General features: G+C 40.8%; 4 protein-coding genes across 4 annotated transcripts; all 4 read right to left on the reverse strand.

The window, feature by feature from the left end:
• LOC113122908 (olfactory receptor 142-like) lies at positions 1-1,621 on the reverse strand. The gene is made up of 2 exons (XM_026294570.1): positions 714-1,621; positions 1-70 (listed from the first exon to the last, which is right to left on the reverse strand). Exons 1-2 carry the CDS (start codon positions 1,619-1,621, stop codon positions 1-3), a joined length of 978 nt encoding a protein of 325 aa, XP_026150355.1.
• A 2,443-nt stretch (positions 1,622-4,064) lies between these two features.
• Positions 4,065-6,638, reverse strand: LOC113122909 (olfactory receptor 142-like). The gene is made up of 2 exons (XM_026294571.1): positions 5,731-6,638; positions 4,065-4,212 (listed from the first exon to the last, which is right to left on the reverse strand). Exons 1-2 carry the CDS (start codon positions 6,636-6,638, stop codon positions 4,065-4,067), a joined length of 1,056 nt encoding a protein of 351 aa, XP_026150356.1.
• A 3,388-nt stretch (positions 6,639-10,026) lies between these two features.
• LOC113122915 (putative gustatory receptor clone PTE03) lies at positions 10,027-10,959 on the reverse strand. The gene has a single exon (XM_026294579.1). It carries the CDS (start codon positions 10,957-10,959, stop codon positions 10,027-10,029), a length of 933 nt encoding a protein of 310 aa, XP_026150364.1.
• A 7,538-nt stretch (positions 10,960-18,497) lies between these two features.
• LOC113122919 (putative gustatory receptor clone PTE03) lies at positions 18,498-19,433 on the reverse strand. The gene has a single exon (XM_026294583.1). The coding sequence runs from the start codon at positions 19,431-19,433 to the stop codon at positions 18,498-18,500; it is 936 nt and encodes a 311-aa protein (XP_026150368.1).
• Between the last annotated feature and the right edge of the window lie 723 nt (positions 19,434-20,156).

Consider the following 20,156-nt stretch of genomic DNA (forward strand, 5'->3'; position numbering starts at 1 on the left):
TTAGCAGCTGCTGCACAGAGCCTGGATGACCTGGCCTTTGAACATACTGATGATCAGAGCATGTCTGGTGGGGTCATTGGTTCAGCGAGTGCAGAGTCCCCTCTGCACCCACAGAGCCCACTGTCTACTAGTTTTGCACATGACCAGGTGTCCACAGAAAATGTTATCATAATTATAAAAACAAATGTGCAGAGTCACAAAACATTATGACAAACCTTATTTCACCCTTCTTGAATCTGTGTTTTTTTTCATATTATGTTGAACTTTTTCCACCTTAAAAGGGGGAAGTCAAAAGAATCTTGGTCTTGTCCTAGTCTAGACCAGTTAAGAAATAAAATCTCATAGCATAATTACATTAACATTTTAATACATGTGATGAAGGCCTAAATTTCAATGCTAATATACTAAAGTTTTAAAACTGATAATATGTAAGGTGATTTTCCTGAAAGTTAGTTTTCAAACTGAAAATATGTTTTTACGAGGATCTGCCCATTTTAATTAAACTTCTATTTTGACATACGACACCTGAGGCACTACAAGTTATATTTAGTTCTAAGTTAATTTTTATTTTGAAAGACTCTTATTCAGACAGAGCTTGCTGATTTAAAATGAATTAATTCACAGAAAATGAATATGAATATAACATGTACAGACCCTGGTAGTATTTTTAGTAAATGTCTCAGAGTGATTAAGGGGAAGATTTTAAACATGACAATATCTTTAAAATGTTTTTTCTAATTTCTGGTAATTTCAAGCCATACACAAGAGGATTTAAAAGTGGAGGAATCATTACAAACTCCAAAGATACAATTATAGAATAAAGTGGGCTTAGCTTTTCAAGATTAATACGACTTAAAGCAACATCACAAATAACAGAAACAGAATAAGTGACAAATGAAATGGTATGTGGTAAACATGTTTGGAAGACTTTGCTTCTGAATGCGGAGGAGCTTTTCCTGCACACAAGTATAATTCGAAAGTAAGTATATAAGACATAGATCAGGGGTAAAATGACTTCAGTTGTAGCTACAACCAAGCCAACAATATTGTTGACAACAGTGGTAACACATGACAGTTTAGCAATATTCCACATGGCACAGTATATTTTTTCAATGTTGTTGCCACACAAAGGAAGCTTGATGGCCAGATAAAGGCATAATCCAACAGAAAAGGTTGGACAGATCCAGGCAAAGGCTGCCAATTTACAGACTGTTCTAGAAGTCATCTTGTTGTGATAGTGCAAGGGGTCACACACAGCGACATATCTATCATAGGCCATAATGGCCAGGATGCTCATTTCATACAAACCGTATGTATAAATGATATAAATCTGAGTAAAACAAGCAGGACGTGAGATCAAATGTGTATCAGACAGAAGGTCCATGAGGAATCTGGGGAAGAAACCAGTAGAGCCAAATAGCGAATTAATGGACAAAAATGCAATAAATACATACATGGGCTCATGTAGTGTTCTCTCCAGTGATATTACCAGTATTATCACAAGATTAGCAGAGACAATAATGGCAAACAACAGGAAGCACACCACAAAGGCTGGATAGCGATAATATCCAATGTTCACATACATGGTGAGGTTAAACTGAAACACAGTTTCATTTTCCATTTTATACACTCAGGTCAAACAATCCTTAAAAACTCCTCAGGCTGTTCTTCACAGGAGGTTTTTAGTTTTTTTTTCTGTAAATCTAGGAAACATTTCCTCTGCAATCTGTAAACCTACAGCTTTAAAACTAAAGACAAATGAGTAATTATTTACAGGTTATTTTTTAGCAAACAAGAAATGAAGTAAGTATGGCCAAATGTTTTTATACAAATATGAAACCTTGTTATATTTCAATCTCAAGATATTGAATACCTGCCACGTTTAAGACAGTTTTCAATCAGCGTGACTGGAGCACTGCTGGTGCAGTTTGTGAGAGTAGTTGATATTCATTATATTTTATGGTGGTGTTAACAGCAGGAAGACTACATGGTAAATCAGCGATTGGCTCAACAAATAAATGCTCAGTGGAATACCATTATCTGTGGGATTACATTTGCACAGCAGTTTTTCAGCCACATGTGATGGAGACAACACTCAGCCTTGCTGCCCGTTTGCAACAATGGCCACTTTTAGTACCACAATAAAGACAATCTCTTGCAGTCATGTTTTCAACTGTCAAACGTTCTTGCTGAGTGGGAACACCTTGATGGAGCCTTAAAAAGAAACACTAATGTGCATTTGTAATGGTTTGCACAACAATAAAAGCTGTCAAGATCCCATACAATTTGCAATAAAATCACCAATCTATAACCGACATTAACAAACTAGAGGTTAGCCTAGCAGGCAATCAGAGGCAAGCTCAGTAGCCACATGCCTCGTGGGTTACACCCCCCCCCCCCCCCCCCAAAAATGATCTGAAGTCTGGCTAGTACCAGACTGAAGTTGACGAGGCAGACAAGCCCAAGACTGCCTTTGTGTGTCTGCTTGATTTCTGGGAGTTTAATCAGATGCCCCAAGGAGTGACCACCGCCCCAAGTACTTTCCAGAGATTAATGGAAAAGTGCATAGGAGACATGAACCTCAAAAAAGTTGTTGTATTCCTGGATGACTTGATAGTCTTCTCAAAAACTCTAGAGGAACATAAAGCCAGACTCCCAGAGGTTCTCAATCATTTAAAGGAATATGGTCTTAAGCTGTCCTCAGAATAATGTAAATTCTTTCAGTCTTCAGTTCAATATTTAGGCATGTGGTCTTTGAGCGGGGAATGGAGACGGACCGAGAAAATATAGCTAAAGACCTAGCCAGTTACTCAGCATCTAAAAAAAGTTAAAGCCTTTCTTGGGTTCTGTGGATATTATAGGAAGTTCATCAAAGGGTATTAAATTATTGTGAAACCCCTGAATAACTTAACATGTGGGCCCTGCCCAGGGTGTACCCCTGCCTTTCACCCAAAAGAGAGCTGGGATAGGCTCCAGCAGACCCCTGTGATCCTGGTTAAGGAATAAGCAGGTATAGATAATGGATGGATGGGCTTAACATCTGGCTACCCGCCTCCTGGGAAGCATTCTAAGTTAAAGGAAAGGAGTGGCCAGTCTTACCACCCAAAAAAACTGTTTCTATGCCATTGGACCCCTGCCTGCCAACAGGCATTTGAAACAATCATAGACAAATTGACAGTGTCCCCTGTCCTAGCCTTTGCAAATCCTGAGCTGCCCTACATCCTTCACATGGATGCAAGTAACACTGGCCTCAGAGTGGTCTTATATCAGGAGCAGGAGGGGCAGTTATGTGTCATTGACTATGCAAGAATAAGGCTATCATGTAGTGAATCCCGCTATCCAGCTCACAAGCTCGAGTGTTTAGTGCTAAAGTGGTCTGTAACAGAAGCTCAGCGACGACTTTCATGGCAACCAGGTCACAGTAGTCACAGATAGGAACCCTCTCACCTACATACTTACTTCAGCCAAAGTTGATGCAACCAGGTACAGGTGGTTAGCGGCTCTGTCTACCTTCTCCTTTCTCCTTTAAGCTTGGGAAGTAGAACGGAGATACGGCTGCATTATCATGTCATCCCAATGGCAATGTGCATGACGACCAATCATCCCAGAAAGAGTGGGACAGGATATGGATATATCCACATCTATCAGAGGTGGATCTCAGAGATAAACAGAGAACTGACCAGTGCATTAAACATGTCATCTCTCAGATTGAGTGTGGAGAGAAATCACCGCCCACATTGAGAACAGAGCTTTCAGACCTGCCTCTTTTGTTGAGAGAATTGAACAGGCAGGTCAACTGCGAAACGGTATCCTCTATAGGACATGCCAAGAAGAGGGAGATACACAGTACCAACTAGTCTTACCTGAAGACCTTTGCGAAGCAGTCTTCACAAGCCTGCATGATAGCGTGGGTCATATGGGGAAAAACCGCACGTTGGATTTGGTCAGAGCTAGATTCTATTGGCCAAGAATGGCCTCAGACATTGAGAAGAAAGTCAAAATGTGCAACAGGTGTGCATGCAGGAAAGCAGCCTTGTCAACTTCAATGTGGTACTAGCCGGACTTCAGCTCATTTTTGCAAGGGGGGATGGGGGGGTGTAAACCACAAAGCATGTGGTTACTGAGCCTGCATCTGTGTGAAGTTGAGTATGTAATTCTCCTGCACTATGGGAAGTTTTATTTCCTGTTTTCTTTTCGGGTTGGAGAGTTGACCTGAAGAGCATGGAATTAACCCACTGAGAACTCCCAGGTCCAAACTCTGTCAAAATTGAGTTTGATGAGCATCACTTGTTAGCGGAACTTCTCATTATGAGTTCTGATTGGTTTTTTGACCAGGACCGGATTAGTTGAGATCTAAACCCTGTGGGTTTAGTTGTGAGCCAACCCAGATGGACTGACTGTGGAGGGACCAGCAACACAGTGTGGCGAGCCGCAGGACCCATCCTCAGAGAACATAATCTACCTATTCCTTCAGTCCTAACACAGATAAGGCTATAACAACTGGGTAAAATTGGCACACAAGAGACATTCAGCTTCTTTCCCTAAATGGGGAATGCATATTGAGAAACAAATCTTTTCCTCTATTTAATTGCTTGAGAAGACCTTGGAAAGGGACTTCAATTTTTTCAATTTTATTTATTTTGGGCCCATTTAATGTACGTCTGTGTTCTGTAGGAAGCCAGTTTAGATATCTAGGGACTGTAAATTTCTATTTATTTATTGTGTTTAATACATTTAATATTTACTATCCTATTCGATGGTCTGTGTGTTGTTTCTGTGCTATCACTCATTTTTGCAGGCTCTGCGGCCGTGCTTGGAGCTCTCTGATACTGGCCTACTATTAAATTATAGTTAGTCTAACATCTATTAGCTGTATTCAGCTTAAGTCACCCCTTACACAAGGATTCTAAGAGGACTGTCAGCTTATCCTGTTCCATGTTATCCCTGGTCAAGTGGATTGTTCACAGTAGGTCAAAAGACTCTGAGGCTACTGGGAAATGTCCTGGTGGTCCCAAAGGGTTGTGGGCCACTGGAACATAGCATTAAAGTAGTCATCTGAAAGATACAAATGTGGCTGCAATAGTGTAGCTACATAAATTTAATGGAGTTGTGCATAAATGCAGTTTATGTATGTGTTTCCATTTCGTTTTGTATCTCCAAACTAGATAATCAAGCTAAAGTGTTATATTGTCCACAATCTGTGACAGTCTGAAATATTTCTTAAATCATTGTCCAAAACAACATTAGTCAAAGGAAATGTTATTAAAACTGATAGGATCAGTGGTCAGATTTATGAAACATTATGCAAAACGTTTTCATGATCCATGTTACACTTTAATATGTTGGATATGGAATTAAATTAGATACAGCATCTTTTTACCTTAAACATGGAAAGTCATATATAATCAATGTCATGTTTTCAATAAATGTCAGTGACTAAGTCAAATCTGTTAGTAGCATCATTTCAGTAAGATTTTAATAAATGTAATGAAGCCTTGTAATGCTGTCCTAACCTACTATACAGACCTAGATCGGACAATATGTTCATTAAACTCCTGTTGTGACAATTGCACCCAGGGCACTGCATTTTAGTTAACTTTTATTTTGGTACTCACTTGCTGCTTTAAAAGAAAAACAATTCACAATTGTTATAATCTGACTATATTTAGTACAAATGTGTGATATTTTATATAAATGAAAACAGATTAAGGGGAGGATTTTAAACATGACATCATCTTAAAAATATTTTTTCTAATTTCTGGTAATTTCAGGCCATACACAAGAGGATTTAGAAGTGGAGGAATCATTACAAATTCCAGTGATATAATTACAGAACAAAGTGGGCTTAGCCTTTCAACATCAATGCGACTTAAAAAAATATCACAAAAAACAGACATAGAATAACTGACAAATGAAATGGTATGTGGTAAACATGTTTGGAAGACTTTGCTTCTGAATGTGGAGGAGCTTTTCCTGCACACAAGTATAATTCGAAAGTAAGTATATAAGACATAGATCAGGGGTAAAATGATTTCAGTTACAGTTACAACCAAGCCAACAATATTGTTGACAACAGTGGTAACACATGACAGTTTAGCAATATTCCAGTTGGCACAGTATATTTTTTCAATGTTGTTGCCACACAAAGGAAGCTTGATGGCCAGATAAAGGCATAATCCAACAGAAAAGGTTGGACATATCCAGGCAAAGGCTGCCAATTTACAGACTGTTCTAGAAGTCATCTTGTTGTGATAGTGCAAGGGGTCACACACAGCGACATATCTATCATAGGCCATAATGGCCAGGATGCTCATTTCATGGAAAGCATATGTGTAAATGATATAAATCTGAGTAAAACAAGCAGGACGTGAGATCAAATGTGTATCAGACAGAAGGTCCATGAGGAATCTGGGGAAGAAACCAGTAGAGCCATACAGAGAGTTGACTGACAAAAATGCAATAAATACATACATGGGCTCATGTAGTGTTCTTTCCCGTGATATTACCAGTATTATCACAAGATTAGCAGAGACAATAATGGCAAACAACAGGAAGCACACCACAAAGGCTGGATAGCGATAATATCCAATGTTCACATACATGGTGAGGTTAAACTTAAACACAGTTTCATTTTCCATTTTATACACTCAGGTCAAACAATCCTTAAAAAAATAGATTGTTCTTCATGTGATGTTTTTAGTTACTCTTTCTGTAAATCTGGAAAACATCTCTTCTTGAACTGATGTACCAAAAGTTGTAAAACTGAAGACTGGTCACTGACAGTAATTATTTACAGGTTACTTCCTAAACAAAGAAACAACATAAATGTGACCAGTTGTTAATGACAAATTATGAAAGCTTACTATCTTTTCTTTTAAGGTGAAAATATTAGATACCCACCACTTACAAGGAAGTTTTCAATACATGTCACTGGAGCACTGCTGCTGCATTGATTACAGTAGTCTGATATTCATTATATTTTATGGTGGAGTTAACAGCAGGAAGAATACATTGCAATTCAGGGATTGGCTGACTTCACTGCCATTGAGACAAATAAATGCTCAGTGGAATAACGACACCTTTGACATTGCATTTTCTGAGTGTGAGGTTTTTTTGTTGTTTTTTTTTGAGCCACATTTTTGCTTAACAGTGTGTCCAATAACTTTTGTCGACGTCATCCTGAAAGGGTTTGAAGTTTTTTCAAAATGTAGTACACAACCTGTTTATCACTTACAATTATCTAAAACAATCAGATGACAAAAATTTCCTTCAACAGTAGTCTAGTTAATGAATGTGTAAACATACTGAAATAAACCTTGTCTACCACTTGAAATGCTGGATGTTACCAATATACAAAATGGAAGGTGCCAGGAAATGAGTGACCATTCCTATGGAAGCTCCGTATCTAAGTTCTTGACCTATAATTCTTTAGTCCTTTTCAACCCTTCCAGAGCAACTACCAAACCTAAGTTAACTTTTGCTCATATACCCCTATCACTAACCCTGGTCCAGTTTATTTTGGATTTCTGCACAGTACCCTTCTCTTCCTTTGGCTGTCTACTCTAACCATTCTCTCATTGTCTGGGCTTACCTTCTGTTTCAACCCCATTGGTAGGGTTCCACCAAATAACAGGTTAATGTACAATCTAGTGGGAAAAGTACTAACATCATGAAATTAGAAAAGTGCTTAGCCCAGCTTGCATTTTCTGAGGGGCATACAAACTTGGATTCTATGGGTCCCCGAAAAAGTTTGCTATAATAAAGGGACCAATTACTTATATCTCTATGAGTACATAGCCAACACAATGTAGGCATTACAAAAAGAGGGAAATTCATCTTGTACTACCAGGGAAGGGATGCAGTGATTACCTTATTTCAAGATTAACCGTGCTTTAACACATCACGGTTAATTACTCGTAAGGGCTCCACTAGACTGAGTGTTTCTGTTGCATGGAACAAAATAGTTGCAACTTGCACAAAACAAGAACAAAGGTACATCTGTGGCTCTGTGGTGTCTCTTTGTTTGTCCTCACAATTCTGTTCATCAATAAATTATGTGTTGTGTGTTATGTGGCGTCTCTGCACGCTGACTGCATATATTTGTGACACAACAAACTAGCATGTAATGGACCCAGCAACCAGAGCCAGAGAGTTGACAGCTCTTTTGGCTGTGGTGAATTCGGTAAACAATACGGTCACGACCACTACTAACCACAATGAGTGTATAGCCATGTGTTCCCGCATCAAGCAGCTATATGCAGAACAACCATGGCTAATGCGGGAATACACTGGCATGGTCTAGTTTGTGGCCTCGACTACAAAGATTTGCTTCAGGTTATGGCACCTACAGACACTTAAGGTGCCCCAACTACCTTCTCAGTTAGCTCCTCAGTTAACAAAATTGGCCTGCTCAGCTCCACAGGCTGGTTTCCAGCTGGGTGTCTAGCCTGCTCCACAGCTGCTCATTCCCTACAGGCATCTGCTACAGTACCACAGCCAGTTCCAGCCCCAGACTCCCAGCCTTCTGACTTTCTCCAGAGCTCCAGCCTCTGACACGAGCAGAGGTCCAGGCTATCCAGGAAGAGTTAAAGGCCCAGGCCATCTGCAGGCCATCTGCACCCTGCTCCCTTGGGGTGGAGGTGTTGACAAGAAATACCAGGACAGAACTTTGGCCTGCTTGGCCAAAGCAAGAGACTCAGTGTCCTAGCACAGGAGGTGCTAAGCCTCAGCCCCAAATGATTATTGGGGTCTGACATCTTCTCACCTGCCAGGAACTCAAGACAGCGGGAGTGCCAGTGTTCTTCCTATTCTGGGATTCAACTGTCTATCCAGAGATGATAATATCCCAGTTTTCTTCAAGCTTAATGGTCTGTTCCTCCATCAAGCCTGAGGCTTACTGCTGGCCTTGTCCCACAGCCTGAGCCACAGCTACCACCTCTCACTGTGTCCTCAGTTGCTGATTCTTCTTGTATTCATGTTTGCAGTTTGTCTCCTTCATGTCTGTCTTCCAGCACTGATTCTCTGCTATCACAAATATGTGTTGGATTTTAGATTCTAAACCCTCGGACTATGTTGGGTTAGTGGTATAATCACTGTCTGTGTTGTAGTGACCTAAATGTTGTTTCTCCTTATATGTGCCTTCACCCTCCTGTTCCCTAATAAAGTGTGCATTGTGTGTTACCTGGTGTCTATGCTCTGACTGCATCTGGGTCCCATGTCTCACATATGTGTGACACTAGCGATCTCTTATGTTTTAGTCACAGTCTTAAGACTGAGACCCTCCTAACTAGCACATTGTATCAGTTAGTAATCGATAGTTAGCTAGACAATTACCATCAACTGTTTTAGTTGAGTCCAATTTTTTCCTTTTCTTAATATAAGACTGATAATCTATTCCAACATATAGTACCTTTTTTGACTTCTTACTATTGAAAAACATCTTTATGCAACAAGGATGTCACACAATAGTGTGATACCAAGTGTGTGTGTGTGTTTATATTTACTTTTCACCTACAACCATTTTAAGAAATATGTATTAATAAATACTTGTAATTGCCTTGTTCTTTAATAGTGGATCAAACCTTTGGGTTGGCAGGTATATCTATATCTCTGTCTATCTATTTATCTATCTCGCTCTCCATACATACATACATATATATGTGTGTGTGTGTATGTGTATGCATATATGTAAAAATACATATATTTATGGAAAGTTAAAAAAAATCATTGTAGCCTTTTCATTATTTTGTCAGTGACATCATCACATCTGTAACTACCAACATTTCAGTAAGATTTTAATAAATGTAATGAAGCCTTGCATTGCTGTCCTAACCTAATATACCGACCTAGGTCAGACAATATGTTCATCAAACTCTTGTTGTGACAATTGCACCCAGGGCACTGCACTTTAGTTAACTTTTATTTTGGTACTCACTGCTTTAGAAAAACAACTTGAAAACAATTCACAGATGCTACAATCTGACTATTTAGTGCAAATGTGTGGTATTATATATCAAAGAAAACAGATTAAGGGGAAGATTTTAAACATGACAACATCTTGAAAATGTTTTTTCTAATTTCTGGTAATTTCAGGCCATACACAAGAGGATTTAGCAGTGGAGGAATCATTACAAACTCCAGTGATACAATTACAGAATAAAGTGGGTTTAGCTTTTCAAGATTAACACGACTTAAGAAAATATCACAAAAAACAGACACAAAATAAATGACAAATGTCATGGTATGTGGTAAACATGTTTGGAAGACTTTGCTTCTGAATGCGGAGGAGCTTTTCCTGCACACAAGTATAATTCGAAAGTAAGTATATAAGACATAGATCAGGGGTAAAATGACTTCAGTTGCAGTTACAATCAAGCCAACAATATTGTTAACAATAGTGGTAACACATGACAGTTTAGCTACGCTCCACATGGCACAGTATATTTTTTCAATGTTGTTGCCACACAAAGGAAGCCTGATGGCCAGATAAAGGCATAATCCAACAGAAAAGGTTGGACAGATACAGGCAAAGGCTGCCAATTTACAGACTGTTCTAGAAGTCATCTTGTTGTGATAGTGCAAGGGTTCACACACAGCGACATATCTATCATAGGCCATAATGGCCAGGATGCTCATTTCATGGAAAGCGTATGTGTAAATGATATAAATCTGAGTAAAACAAGCAGGACGTGAGATCAAATGTGTATCAGACAGAAGGTCCATGAGGAATCTGGGGAAGAAACCAGTAGAGCCATACAGAGAGTTGACTGACAAAAATGCAATAAATACATACATGGGCTCATGTAGTGTTCTTTCCCGTGATATTACCAGTATTATCACAAGATTAGCAGAGACAATAATGGCAAACAACAGGAAGCACACCACAAAGGCTGGATAGCGATAATATCCAATGTTCACATACATGGTGAGGTTAAACTTAAACACAGTTTCATTTTCCATTTTATACACTCAGGTCAAACAATCCTTAAAAAAATAGATTGTTTTTCATGTGATGTTTTTAGTTACTCTTTCTGTAAATCTGGAAAACAACTCTTCTTGAACTGATGTACCAAAAGTTGTAAAACTGAAGACTGGTCACTGACAGTAATTATTTACAGGTTACTTCCTAAACAAAGAAACAACATAAATGTGACCAATTGTTAATGACAAATTATGAAAGCTTACTATCTTTTCTTTTAAGGTAAAAATATTAGATACCCACCACTTACAAGGAAGTTTTCAATATATGTCACTGGAGCACTGCTGCTGCATTGTATTACAGTAGTCTGACATTCATTATATTTTATGGTGGAGTTAACAGCAGGAAGAATACATTGCAATTCAGGGATTGGCTGACTTCACTGCCATTGAGACAAATAAATGCTCAGTGGAATAACGACACCTTTGGCATTGCATTTTCTGAGTGTGAGGTTTTTTTGTTGTTTTTTTTTTAGCCACATGTTTGCTTAACAGTGTGTCCAATAACTTTGTCAACGTCATCCTGAAAGGGTTTGATGGTTATTCTAAATGCAGTACACAACCTGTGAATCTCGTGGGAAAAGTACTAACATCAGGAAATTAGAAAAGTCCTTAGCCCAGCTTGCATTTTCTAAGGAACATGGAAACTTGGATTCTATCGCACCAAAAGTTTGATATAATAAAGGGATCAATTACTTATACCTCTATAAGTAACCATAGCCAACTGTTGAAAAGTCAGACCTTGTGACTTTCACCCGGGTTCGTTAATGGAGGGTTAAAAGAAGACGGAGCGAAAGTTAAAAATCGGCACACTGGTTTATTGTAAAAATACAGAGACGTCTCCAGAGTTCAACTCACACACGCAGGCAGAGAGATCTGAACTATAGGTGGAAACTATACCATGTATATAGCTGGTGACCACCATACCAGTACTTTTCCACCAAAAGGAATTTAGTCTATTACCATATATGGAGTTGTTATTCCCTTGTTGTCTTTTATGTGTTCTGGGCGGTGGTCCCTAAGCAAGCTAAGGCCAGTTACTTCCTTTATCTTATATGAAGTCCCCATAGGTGCGTCTGCATTTCCACAAGTCCCCCTTTTGGGCTCTCCTAAGAGCCCATCCAAACAAATTAGAATTTTTGCTATCCCTCTCTTGATCTCCTTTAGGAGATCACATCTCTTGGAGCTGTACCCCGTCTGAGTCATCACTGTCGTCATCTGAGCCCTGGGCCAATAAGGGCATCAGAACTTTCGGGTTGTGTTTCTCTATAGTAGACGATATGAGTCTAACTGCGAGGGAACGCAGGCATGGAATGAAGCAGCACCCACAGGTGACCAGGATCCCTACAAGCACAGCAATAGAAACTAATACAGACATAATGAGGTTTTTCCACTGACCAAACATAAAACAACAATCATTACAGTCAGGGTCGTAATGACCCCCAATACCTTCCCAACTCCAAACATCTCCGTTTTAACTCCCCAGTTGTTAAATAAACTATCTAACAATGGCTAAGCCTACACAATAAACTAAAATAAATCAACGGCTACAACTACCACTCAAAATCACAACCAACAATCCCTCAACGTTGCCTCCCTCTGCGCTCTAATTCGTCGGCTGGAGGCTTGGCACACCTCTTGCTGGAGAGGGGTGCTGCTTTCACCCCCTCCCTTTAGGCCCGTGTCGGCCGCTGTTCCTCTTATCTTCGGACTGAGGGTGGACTACCTCAGTACCTAGACCCAAACCTCTGGGATTATTCTGCCCCTTCGTGAGGAGGGTCCTTCTCTGCCTCAGCCGAGACAGAGGTATGTGATAGCAGGTCCTCCTGGACCTTGGTCAAAGATCTGGATGGCGGTTCTCCTGGTGCACACTGCAACCAGTGGTACCAGGTATCCCCTTTCCCCTTTAACCTCACTGCGTGGGATGTTCTTTCTGTCACCTGGTAGGGTCCTGTCCACCGTGGCTCTGACCACTTCCTTTTAATGACCTTCAGCAGCACCCAGTCGACATCGGGTGGAGTTTGTGTTCCGTCACCGTGCTGGTCCGCCACCCGATGTGAGAAAGCTGAAACGAGAGCTTGCAGAAAGTTAAAATATGCTTTAGCTGACAGACCCTCATTCTCTACAATGGTTACTGGGGTAGTGGTGTGGGGCCCTGGAAAAGTTCTCCCTGTTTGGAGTTCAAAAGGGGTAAACCCAGTGGATTGGTTAACAGAACAGCGTATGGACATGAGTGCCAATGGCAATGCATCAACCCAGTTCAATTTGGTCTGTGTACAGATTTTTGCCAATTTGGTTTTTACAGTTTGATTCATCCTTTCCACCTTTCCTTGAGACTGTGGATGATACACCGTTCCACACCCATGTTTCAAGCCCATCATGGCCTCCACCCTCTGCAAATCCTGTTCTTGAAATGTGTCCCATTATCTGACCTAATTTTCTCTGGGAAGCCATGGTTGGGGATGTAATAATTTATCAGGCATTTAATAACCGTGTTACTGTCTTCCCTCTTGGCGGGCCACGCTTCTGACCACCCTGAATACGTATTCACACACATCAGTACGTACCTGTACCCTTGAACGGTGGTGCCCATGTCTGTGAAATCAATGACAATCTCTCGTCCAGGCCTGGTGACGAGTGGATACCTACCGATCTCTGGTTTCACTGTCGGTCTGGTGTTGTACTTAGTGCAGATGTCACATTCCCTGACCAGCTATTTGGCCATATCTTTGAGATATGGATGCCACCAATGCTCTAGGTTCTTCAACATCTGGGGTATCCCAACATGCCCCACCCCGTGAGCTTCCAAGAGGGCTGTCTTCCTAATTCTGGGAGGAAGTATGGGACGACCATCCGGCCCTCCCCACAATCCTTCTACCTCAGTAGCCCCTCTCTCTTTCCAAAGACTTCTCTCCTGGGGGGATCCCCCCTTTTGCAGTCTCTTGAGTTCCTCCAAGTTCGGTCTTTCTTTAATCTCTTGTGTCACCTCCAGCAGCATTAATTTAACTTGGTATCCCACTGCTTCCTTGGCTGCTTGGTCTACAGCCCGGTTTCCTTTTGCCGTAGGGCTGTTGGACTGATCGTGTCCCTTGCACTTGATCACTGCCACAGCTAGCGGTTCCAACAGGGCATCTGCTAGTTCTCTCATCTCTTTCTCATGTTTGATGGGCTGATTAGACGCTGTTAGGAACCCTGCTCTAAACCACTGTCCTAATTCAACATGTACGGCTCCTGTCGCATATGCTGAGTTTGTGTAGATGCTCACTTTTTGGCCCTTGCCCAATTTCAGAGCTGCCAGCACGGCCATCACTTCTGCCCTCTGTGCCGACTGTTCCAGCCTTTCTGCCACCCTTACCTGCAACTCCCCTCCTGTGTCTTCCACCACCGCATAAGCAGCATTCAACCCCTCTTTCTCATCTCTGAAACAGCAGCCATCCGTATAAAGGTCACGTGCGTCCTGCAGTGGCGTGGCCTGCAGATCTGGGCACACTTTTTCCTCTTTCAGGACTTTTTCCTCGCACCTGTGGGCCTGTCCCGTCCAAATCCTGTCTGCCATGTTAATACCTTCATGTGTATATGAGATATGTGGTTCCTCCAGAATCCTGCTCAGCCTTTGTTGTCTGTCTCCAAGTTAAATTAATGCTGCTGGATGTGACACAAGAGACCTAACTTGGAGGAACTCAAGAGACTGCAAAAGGGGGCATCCCCCAGGAGAGAAGTCTATGGAAAGAGAGAGGGGCTACTGAGGTACAAGGATTGTGGAGGGGGCCAGATGGTCTTCCCATACTTCCTCCCGGAATTAGGAGGACAGCCCTCTTGGAAGCTCACGGGGTGGGGCATGTTGGTACAGCCCAAATGTTGAAGAACTTAGAGTAATGGTGGCATCCATATCTCAAAGATATAGCTAAAGAGCTGGTCAGGGAATGTGACATTTGTACCAAGTACAACACCAGACCGACAGTGAAACCAGAGATCGGTAGGTATCCACTCATTACCAGGCCTGGACGAGAGATTGTAATTGATTTCACAGATATGGGCACCACCGTTCAAGGGTACAGGTACGTACTGATGTGTGTGGATGCGTATTCAGGGTGGCCAGAAGCGTGGTCCGCCAAAAGGGAAGACGGTAAAACGGTTGTTAAATGTTTGATAAATTATCATATCCCCAACCATGGTTTCCCAGAGAAAATTAGGTCAGATAATGGGACACATTTCAAGAATCAGGATTTGCAGAAGGTGGAGGCCATGATGGGGTTGAAACATGGGTGTGGAACGGTGTATCATCCACAGTCTCAAGGAAAGGTGGAAAGGATGAATCAAACTGTAAAAACTAAATTGGCAAAAATCTGTGCACAGACTAAATTGAACTGGGTTGATGCATTGCCATTGGCACTCATGTCCATTCACTGTTCTGTTAACCAATCCACTGGGTTTACCCCTTTCGAACTTCAAACAGGGAGACCCTTTCCAGGGCCCCACACCACTACCCCAGTAACCATTGTAGAGAGTGAGGGTCTGTCAGCCAAAGCATATTTTAACTTTCTACAAGCTCTCGTTTCAGCTTTCTCACATCGGGTGGCGGACCAGCACGGCGACGGAACACAAACTCCACCCGACGCCGACTGGGTGCTGCTGAAGGTGATCAAGAGGAAGTGGTCAGAGCCACGGTGGACAGGACCCTACCAGGTGACAGAAAGAACATCCCACGCAGTGAGGTTAAAGGGGAAAGGGGACACCTGGTACCACTGGTCGCAGTGTGCACCACGAGAACCGCCATCCAGATCTTTGACCAAGGTCCAGGAGGACCTGCTACCACATACCTCTGTCTCGGCTGAGGCAGAGAAGGACCCTCCTCAGAAAGGGGCAGAATAATCCCCGGAGAGCGAGTCAGGTACTGAGGTAGTCCTCCCTCAGTCTGAAGAAAGAAGAAGCCGTCCGAGAGGGAGGGGGTGAAAAAGAGCGCACCTCTCCAACAAGAGGTGTGCCAAGCCTCCAGCCGACGAATTAGAGCGCAGAGGGAGGCAGCCTCAAGGGATTGTTGGTTGTGATTTTGAGGGGTAGTTTTAGCCTTTGATTTATTTAGTTTATTGTGTATGCTTAGCCATTATTAGATAGTTTAGTTAACAATTGGGGACTTAAAGCGGAGGATTTGGGAAGGTATTGGGTGTCCTTACGACCCTGACTGTAATGATTGTTGTGTGTTTGGTTCTGTATTAGTTTCTATTGCTGTGTTTGTGGGGGTCTTAGTCACCTGTGGGTGCTGCTTCATTCCATGCCTGCGTTCCCTCACAGTTAGGCTTATATCGTCTACTATAGAGAAACATGACCCGAAAGTTCTGATGCCCTTATTGGCCCAGGGCTCAGATGACGACAGTGATGACCTAGACGGGGTACAGCTCTGTGGATCTCGAGACTCAGCTGTGTCCCTTGTTTTTTGCTTAATGTGGATGTTGCCTTGTTAAAAGTCCACTTAGGGTAGCCACAGTTTTTGAGGGCTGTCTTCAAATGTGTGACCTCCTTACTCTTGGCCTCCATGGAGGTAGGGATGTTCTTTGCTCTGTGGCATGAAGTCCTGATGACTCCTAGTTTGTGTTGCAGTGGATGATGGGAGTCAAAAAGAAGGTATTGGTCTGTGTGTGTGGATTTCCTGTAGACTTCTATCTCTAAGTTACCATCAAACACAATGACAACCTCACAGTCCAAAAAGGCTCGCCTGTTCTTTTTGGTGTCCTCTCTGGTGAATTTGATGTTTGCGTCTACTGCATTGATGTGATCTGTGAAGGCTTGAACTTCGTGGCTCTTGCTTTTCTCCCAAGTGCCATCCACATATCTGAACCAATGGGTCGGTGCCATCCATGTGAAGAAGCTGAGAGCTTTCTTTTCCACTTCTTCCATGTACAGATTGGCAATGATGGTTGATACAGGGGAGCCCATGGCATATCCATGCTTCTGCCTGTAAAATTCACCTCTCTATTGTATGTGGTGTTCAGCCAAAGGTCCAATAGCAGACAAATTTAGTAGGAACTCCGCTTGCAGACTTTAACAAAAGGTGGAAGCAGTCATTATATCTGTGTCAGTCTACGTGACTCTGTTCAGTTACCTGAATAAAAATAATGATGTTAGGAGAAAACAAAACATAAAAATTTATCCCAGGCTTACTGACAGTGCAAAGCTCAAGCTACAACTGAACCTAAGCCTTTGGTGTGACAGCACTACACTTTGTACCTTTGCCATCCTCCTTGACAATCAGCTGAATGCAGCTGTTTCTTTGAAATGACACAGGGTGACTGAAAATGTAGACTAGGATAGTAATTTGGGAGAATTGATTTAAAGTAGACTGTGCAGTGATATACTGTTAAACCTCCTGTCTCCCCTCTCTATGGTCAGTTATATTGTGTTTTAATGAAGCTCACTTTACAATATTTTTTGCTGATAAAACTAAAGACAATATATGGTTGTGACTGCAAGGGCCTGCTAACAGATTTGAAATAAGTGTTTATAAAGATGTTTAAATTATAGCAAACTGTACGTAATGTTTACTCAGGGTTACTCATGTTTGAACAGGGCACTGCAAACACACTGCAGTGAAAACATATGAGGTTTTGAATGACTATAACCTTGGTGTCTCTGTATTACTTACTCAGAGCAGTATATTTTAATATTTGAGGAGTACTCCAAAATCCAAACCAGTCAATATGAAGGATATGCAGCAAAACTAAGATTATTGTTCAGGTGTCAACCATTAGTATTTATACTAAAGTGTTTTGAACAAGATAGCACAGAAAGACATACAGCCAGAGAACTTTGCATTACAGTAGTCATTTTAAAGTTACAAATGTGTCTGTAGTAGTGTAGTAGGCTACAATAATTTACCACAACTGTCCATAAATACAATTTTTCTGTGCGCTCACAGAATGATTTATGTCCAAATAAAGGGTAAACTGTTGTCTTGTAAACGGAATATTTCTCTGACTGCATATTTCTTACTCTATCAGACATCATATAAAATAACAGTAGATACTTTATCAAGCAAATGTTATAACTGAAGGAAACAATGGTCAGAGTTAAACATTAGGCAAAGCTACTTCATGAAATGACACATTTTATACTTTGATATTCTGGATAAGGTGAGAAAGTGTATAGAACATTTTTTTCACTTGTAAAGTAGAAAGTCACCAGAAGACCTGAAAATCATTCTAGTCTTCTTTAAGAATTAGTTGCTAAGTCCAATCTCTTAGTAGCATCATTTCAGTGACATTTAATAAGTATATTGAGGCATTAAACTTATATGCAATATATTCTACATACTGCTGACTGCATCATAGGCTGGTCTTTTGCTCACTATTGACATACTGCACCTGGAGCATGGCAATTTAAAATTAAATTTACTGTTTTTTGGTTTGACCCTGATCCAGACAGACCTTACTGGTTACAAAAAATAATTCAAAGATGTCATATGTGACTATGTTCATTACAAACATTTCTGATCTTTTATGTATTGTAAGTGTCTGTAGGAATGATTAAGGGGAAGATTTTAAACATGACAACATCTTGAAAATGTTTTTTCTAATTTCTGGTAATTTCAGGCCATACACAAGAGGATTTAGAAGTGGAGGAATCATTACAAACTCCAGTGATACAATTACAGAATAAAGTGGGCTTAGCTTTTCAAGATTAACACGACTTAAGGCAATATCGCAAAAAACAGAAACAGAATAAGTGACAAATGAAATGGTATGTGGTAAACATGTTTGGAAGACTTTGCTTCTGAATTCAGATGAGATTTTCCTGCACACAAGTATAAGTATTTGAAAGTAAGTATACAAGCCATAGATCAGGGGTAAAATTAGTTCAGTTACAGTTACAACCAAGCCAACAATATTGTTGACAACAGTGGTAACACATGACAGTTTAGCAATATTCCAGATGGCACAGTATATTTTTTCAATGTTGTTGCCACACAAAGGAAGCTTGATGGCCAGATAAAGGCATAATGCAATACAAAAGGTTGGACATATCCAGGCAAAGGCTGCCAACTTACAGACTGTTCTAGAAGTCATCTTGTTGTGATAGTGCAAGGGTTCACACACAGCGACATATCTATCATAGGCCATAATGGCCAGGATGCTCATTTCATGGAAAGCGTATGTGTAAATGATATAAATCTGAGTAAAACAAGCAGGACGTGAGATCAAATGTGTATCAGACAGAAGGTCCATGAGGAATCTGGGGAAGAAACCAGTAGAGCCATACAGAGAGTTGACTGACAAAAATGCAATAAATACATACATGGGCTCATGTAGTGTTCTTTCCCGTGATATTACCAGTATTATCACAAGATTAGTAGAGACAATAATGGCAAACAACAGGAAGCACACCACAAAGGCTGGATATCGACAATATCCAATGTTCACATACATGGTGAGGTTAAACTGAAACACTGTTTCATTTTCCATTTTATAGACTGACATTAAACAATCTTTAAACTCCCTGAGTTCCTCTTGACATGATATCTTTTCCTGTCTCTTATCTATTATTGATCCTGGAAATCATCATCTCTGTAAATTAGATCCAGAAAGGTGTAAAATTGACTGAGCACTGATTGAGTATTTACGGTTACTTTTCTATGCAAACAAAAAAAAATATGTAGAAATAACTATGGTCAAAATTTTAAAAAATTAACACATCCCTTTTTTAATATCATGACAATAAATACCTGCCACTTTCAAAAACATTTTCAGTACATGTTACTTGAGCACTGCTAGTGCAGTGGGCAGCCGATGTTCATTTTATTTTATGGTGGGGTTAACAAGAGGACTTATACATTGGAAATCAGAGATTGGTTGACTTGGTTGACTGTCAATATGGAAAATAAATGCTCAGTGGAATAACGTCACCATTGGCATTATGTTTGATGAGCATGTTTTTCAGTCACACGTTTTCACAATAACTTTTCTGCATAATCCTGGAGGAGTTTGAAGCTTATTCTAAATGCAGTAAACAACCTGTTTCATAGAAAAAAAATTACCTAAGGCTCCACTTTCTCCTAATACTCCAGTAATGTGTAACATACTAAAGTAAATCCTTTGAAATGTTGCTGTTCAACTAGATGAGCTTGAATTCAGAACACAGATCACAAAAAAATTAAGCAAATTTGGGTTGTGAACAAACTAGGATTA

Source organism: Mastacembelus armatus, chromosome 21, assembly GCF_900324485.2.
Source record: "Mastacembelus armatus chromosome 21, fMasArm1.2, whole genome shotgun sequence".
Lineage (NCBI taxonomy): Eukaryota > Metazoa > Chordata > Actinopteri > Synbranchiformes > Mastacembelidae > Mastacembelus > Mastacembelus armatus.

Bases quoted from the DNA above. Each gene is read 5' to 3' on its own strand.
- LOC113122908 (XM_026294570.1), bottom strand. From the start codon at position 1,621: ATGGAAAATGAAACTGTGTTTCAGTTTAACCTCACCATGTATGTGAAC. The intron at 71-713 runs GTCATGTTTAAA...AACCAATGACCC, and splicing joins AAAAACATTTTAAAGATATT to CACCAGACATGCTCTGATCA.
- LOC113122909 (XM_026294571.1), bottom strand. From the start codon at position 6,638: ATGGAAAATGAAACTGTGTTTAAGTTTAACCTCACCATGTATGTGAAC. The intron at 4,213-5,730 runs GTCATGTTTAAA...CATGCTCTTCAG, and splicing joins AAAAATATTTTTAAGATGAT to GTCAACTCTCCAACCCGAAA.
- LOC113122915 (XM_026294579.1), bottom strand. From the start codon at position 10,959: ATGGAAAATGAAACTGTGTTTAAGTTTAACCTCACCATGTATGTGAAC.
- LOC113122919 (XM_026294583.1), bottom strand. From the start codon at position 19,433: ATGGAAAATGAAACAGTGTTTCAGTTTAACCTCACCATGTATGTGAAC.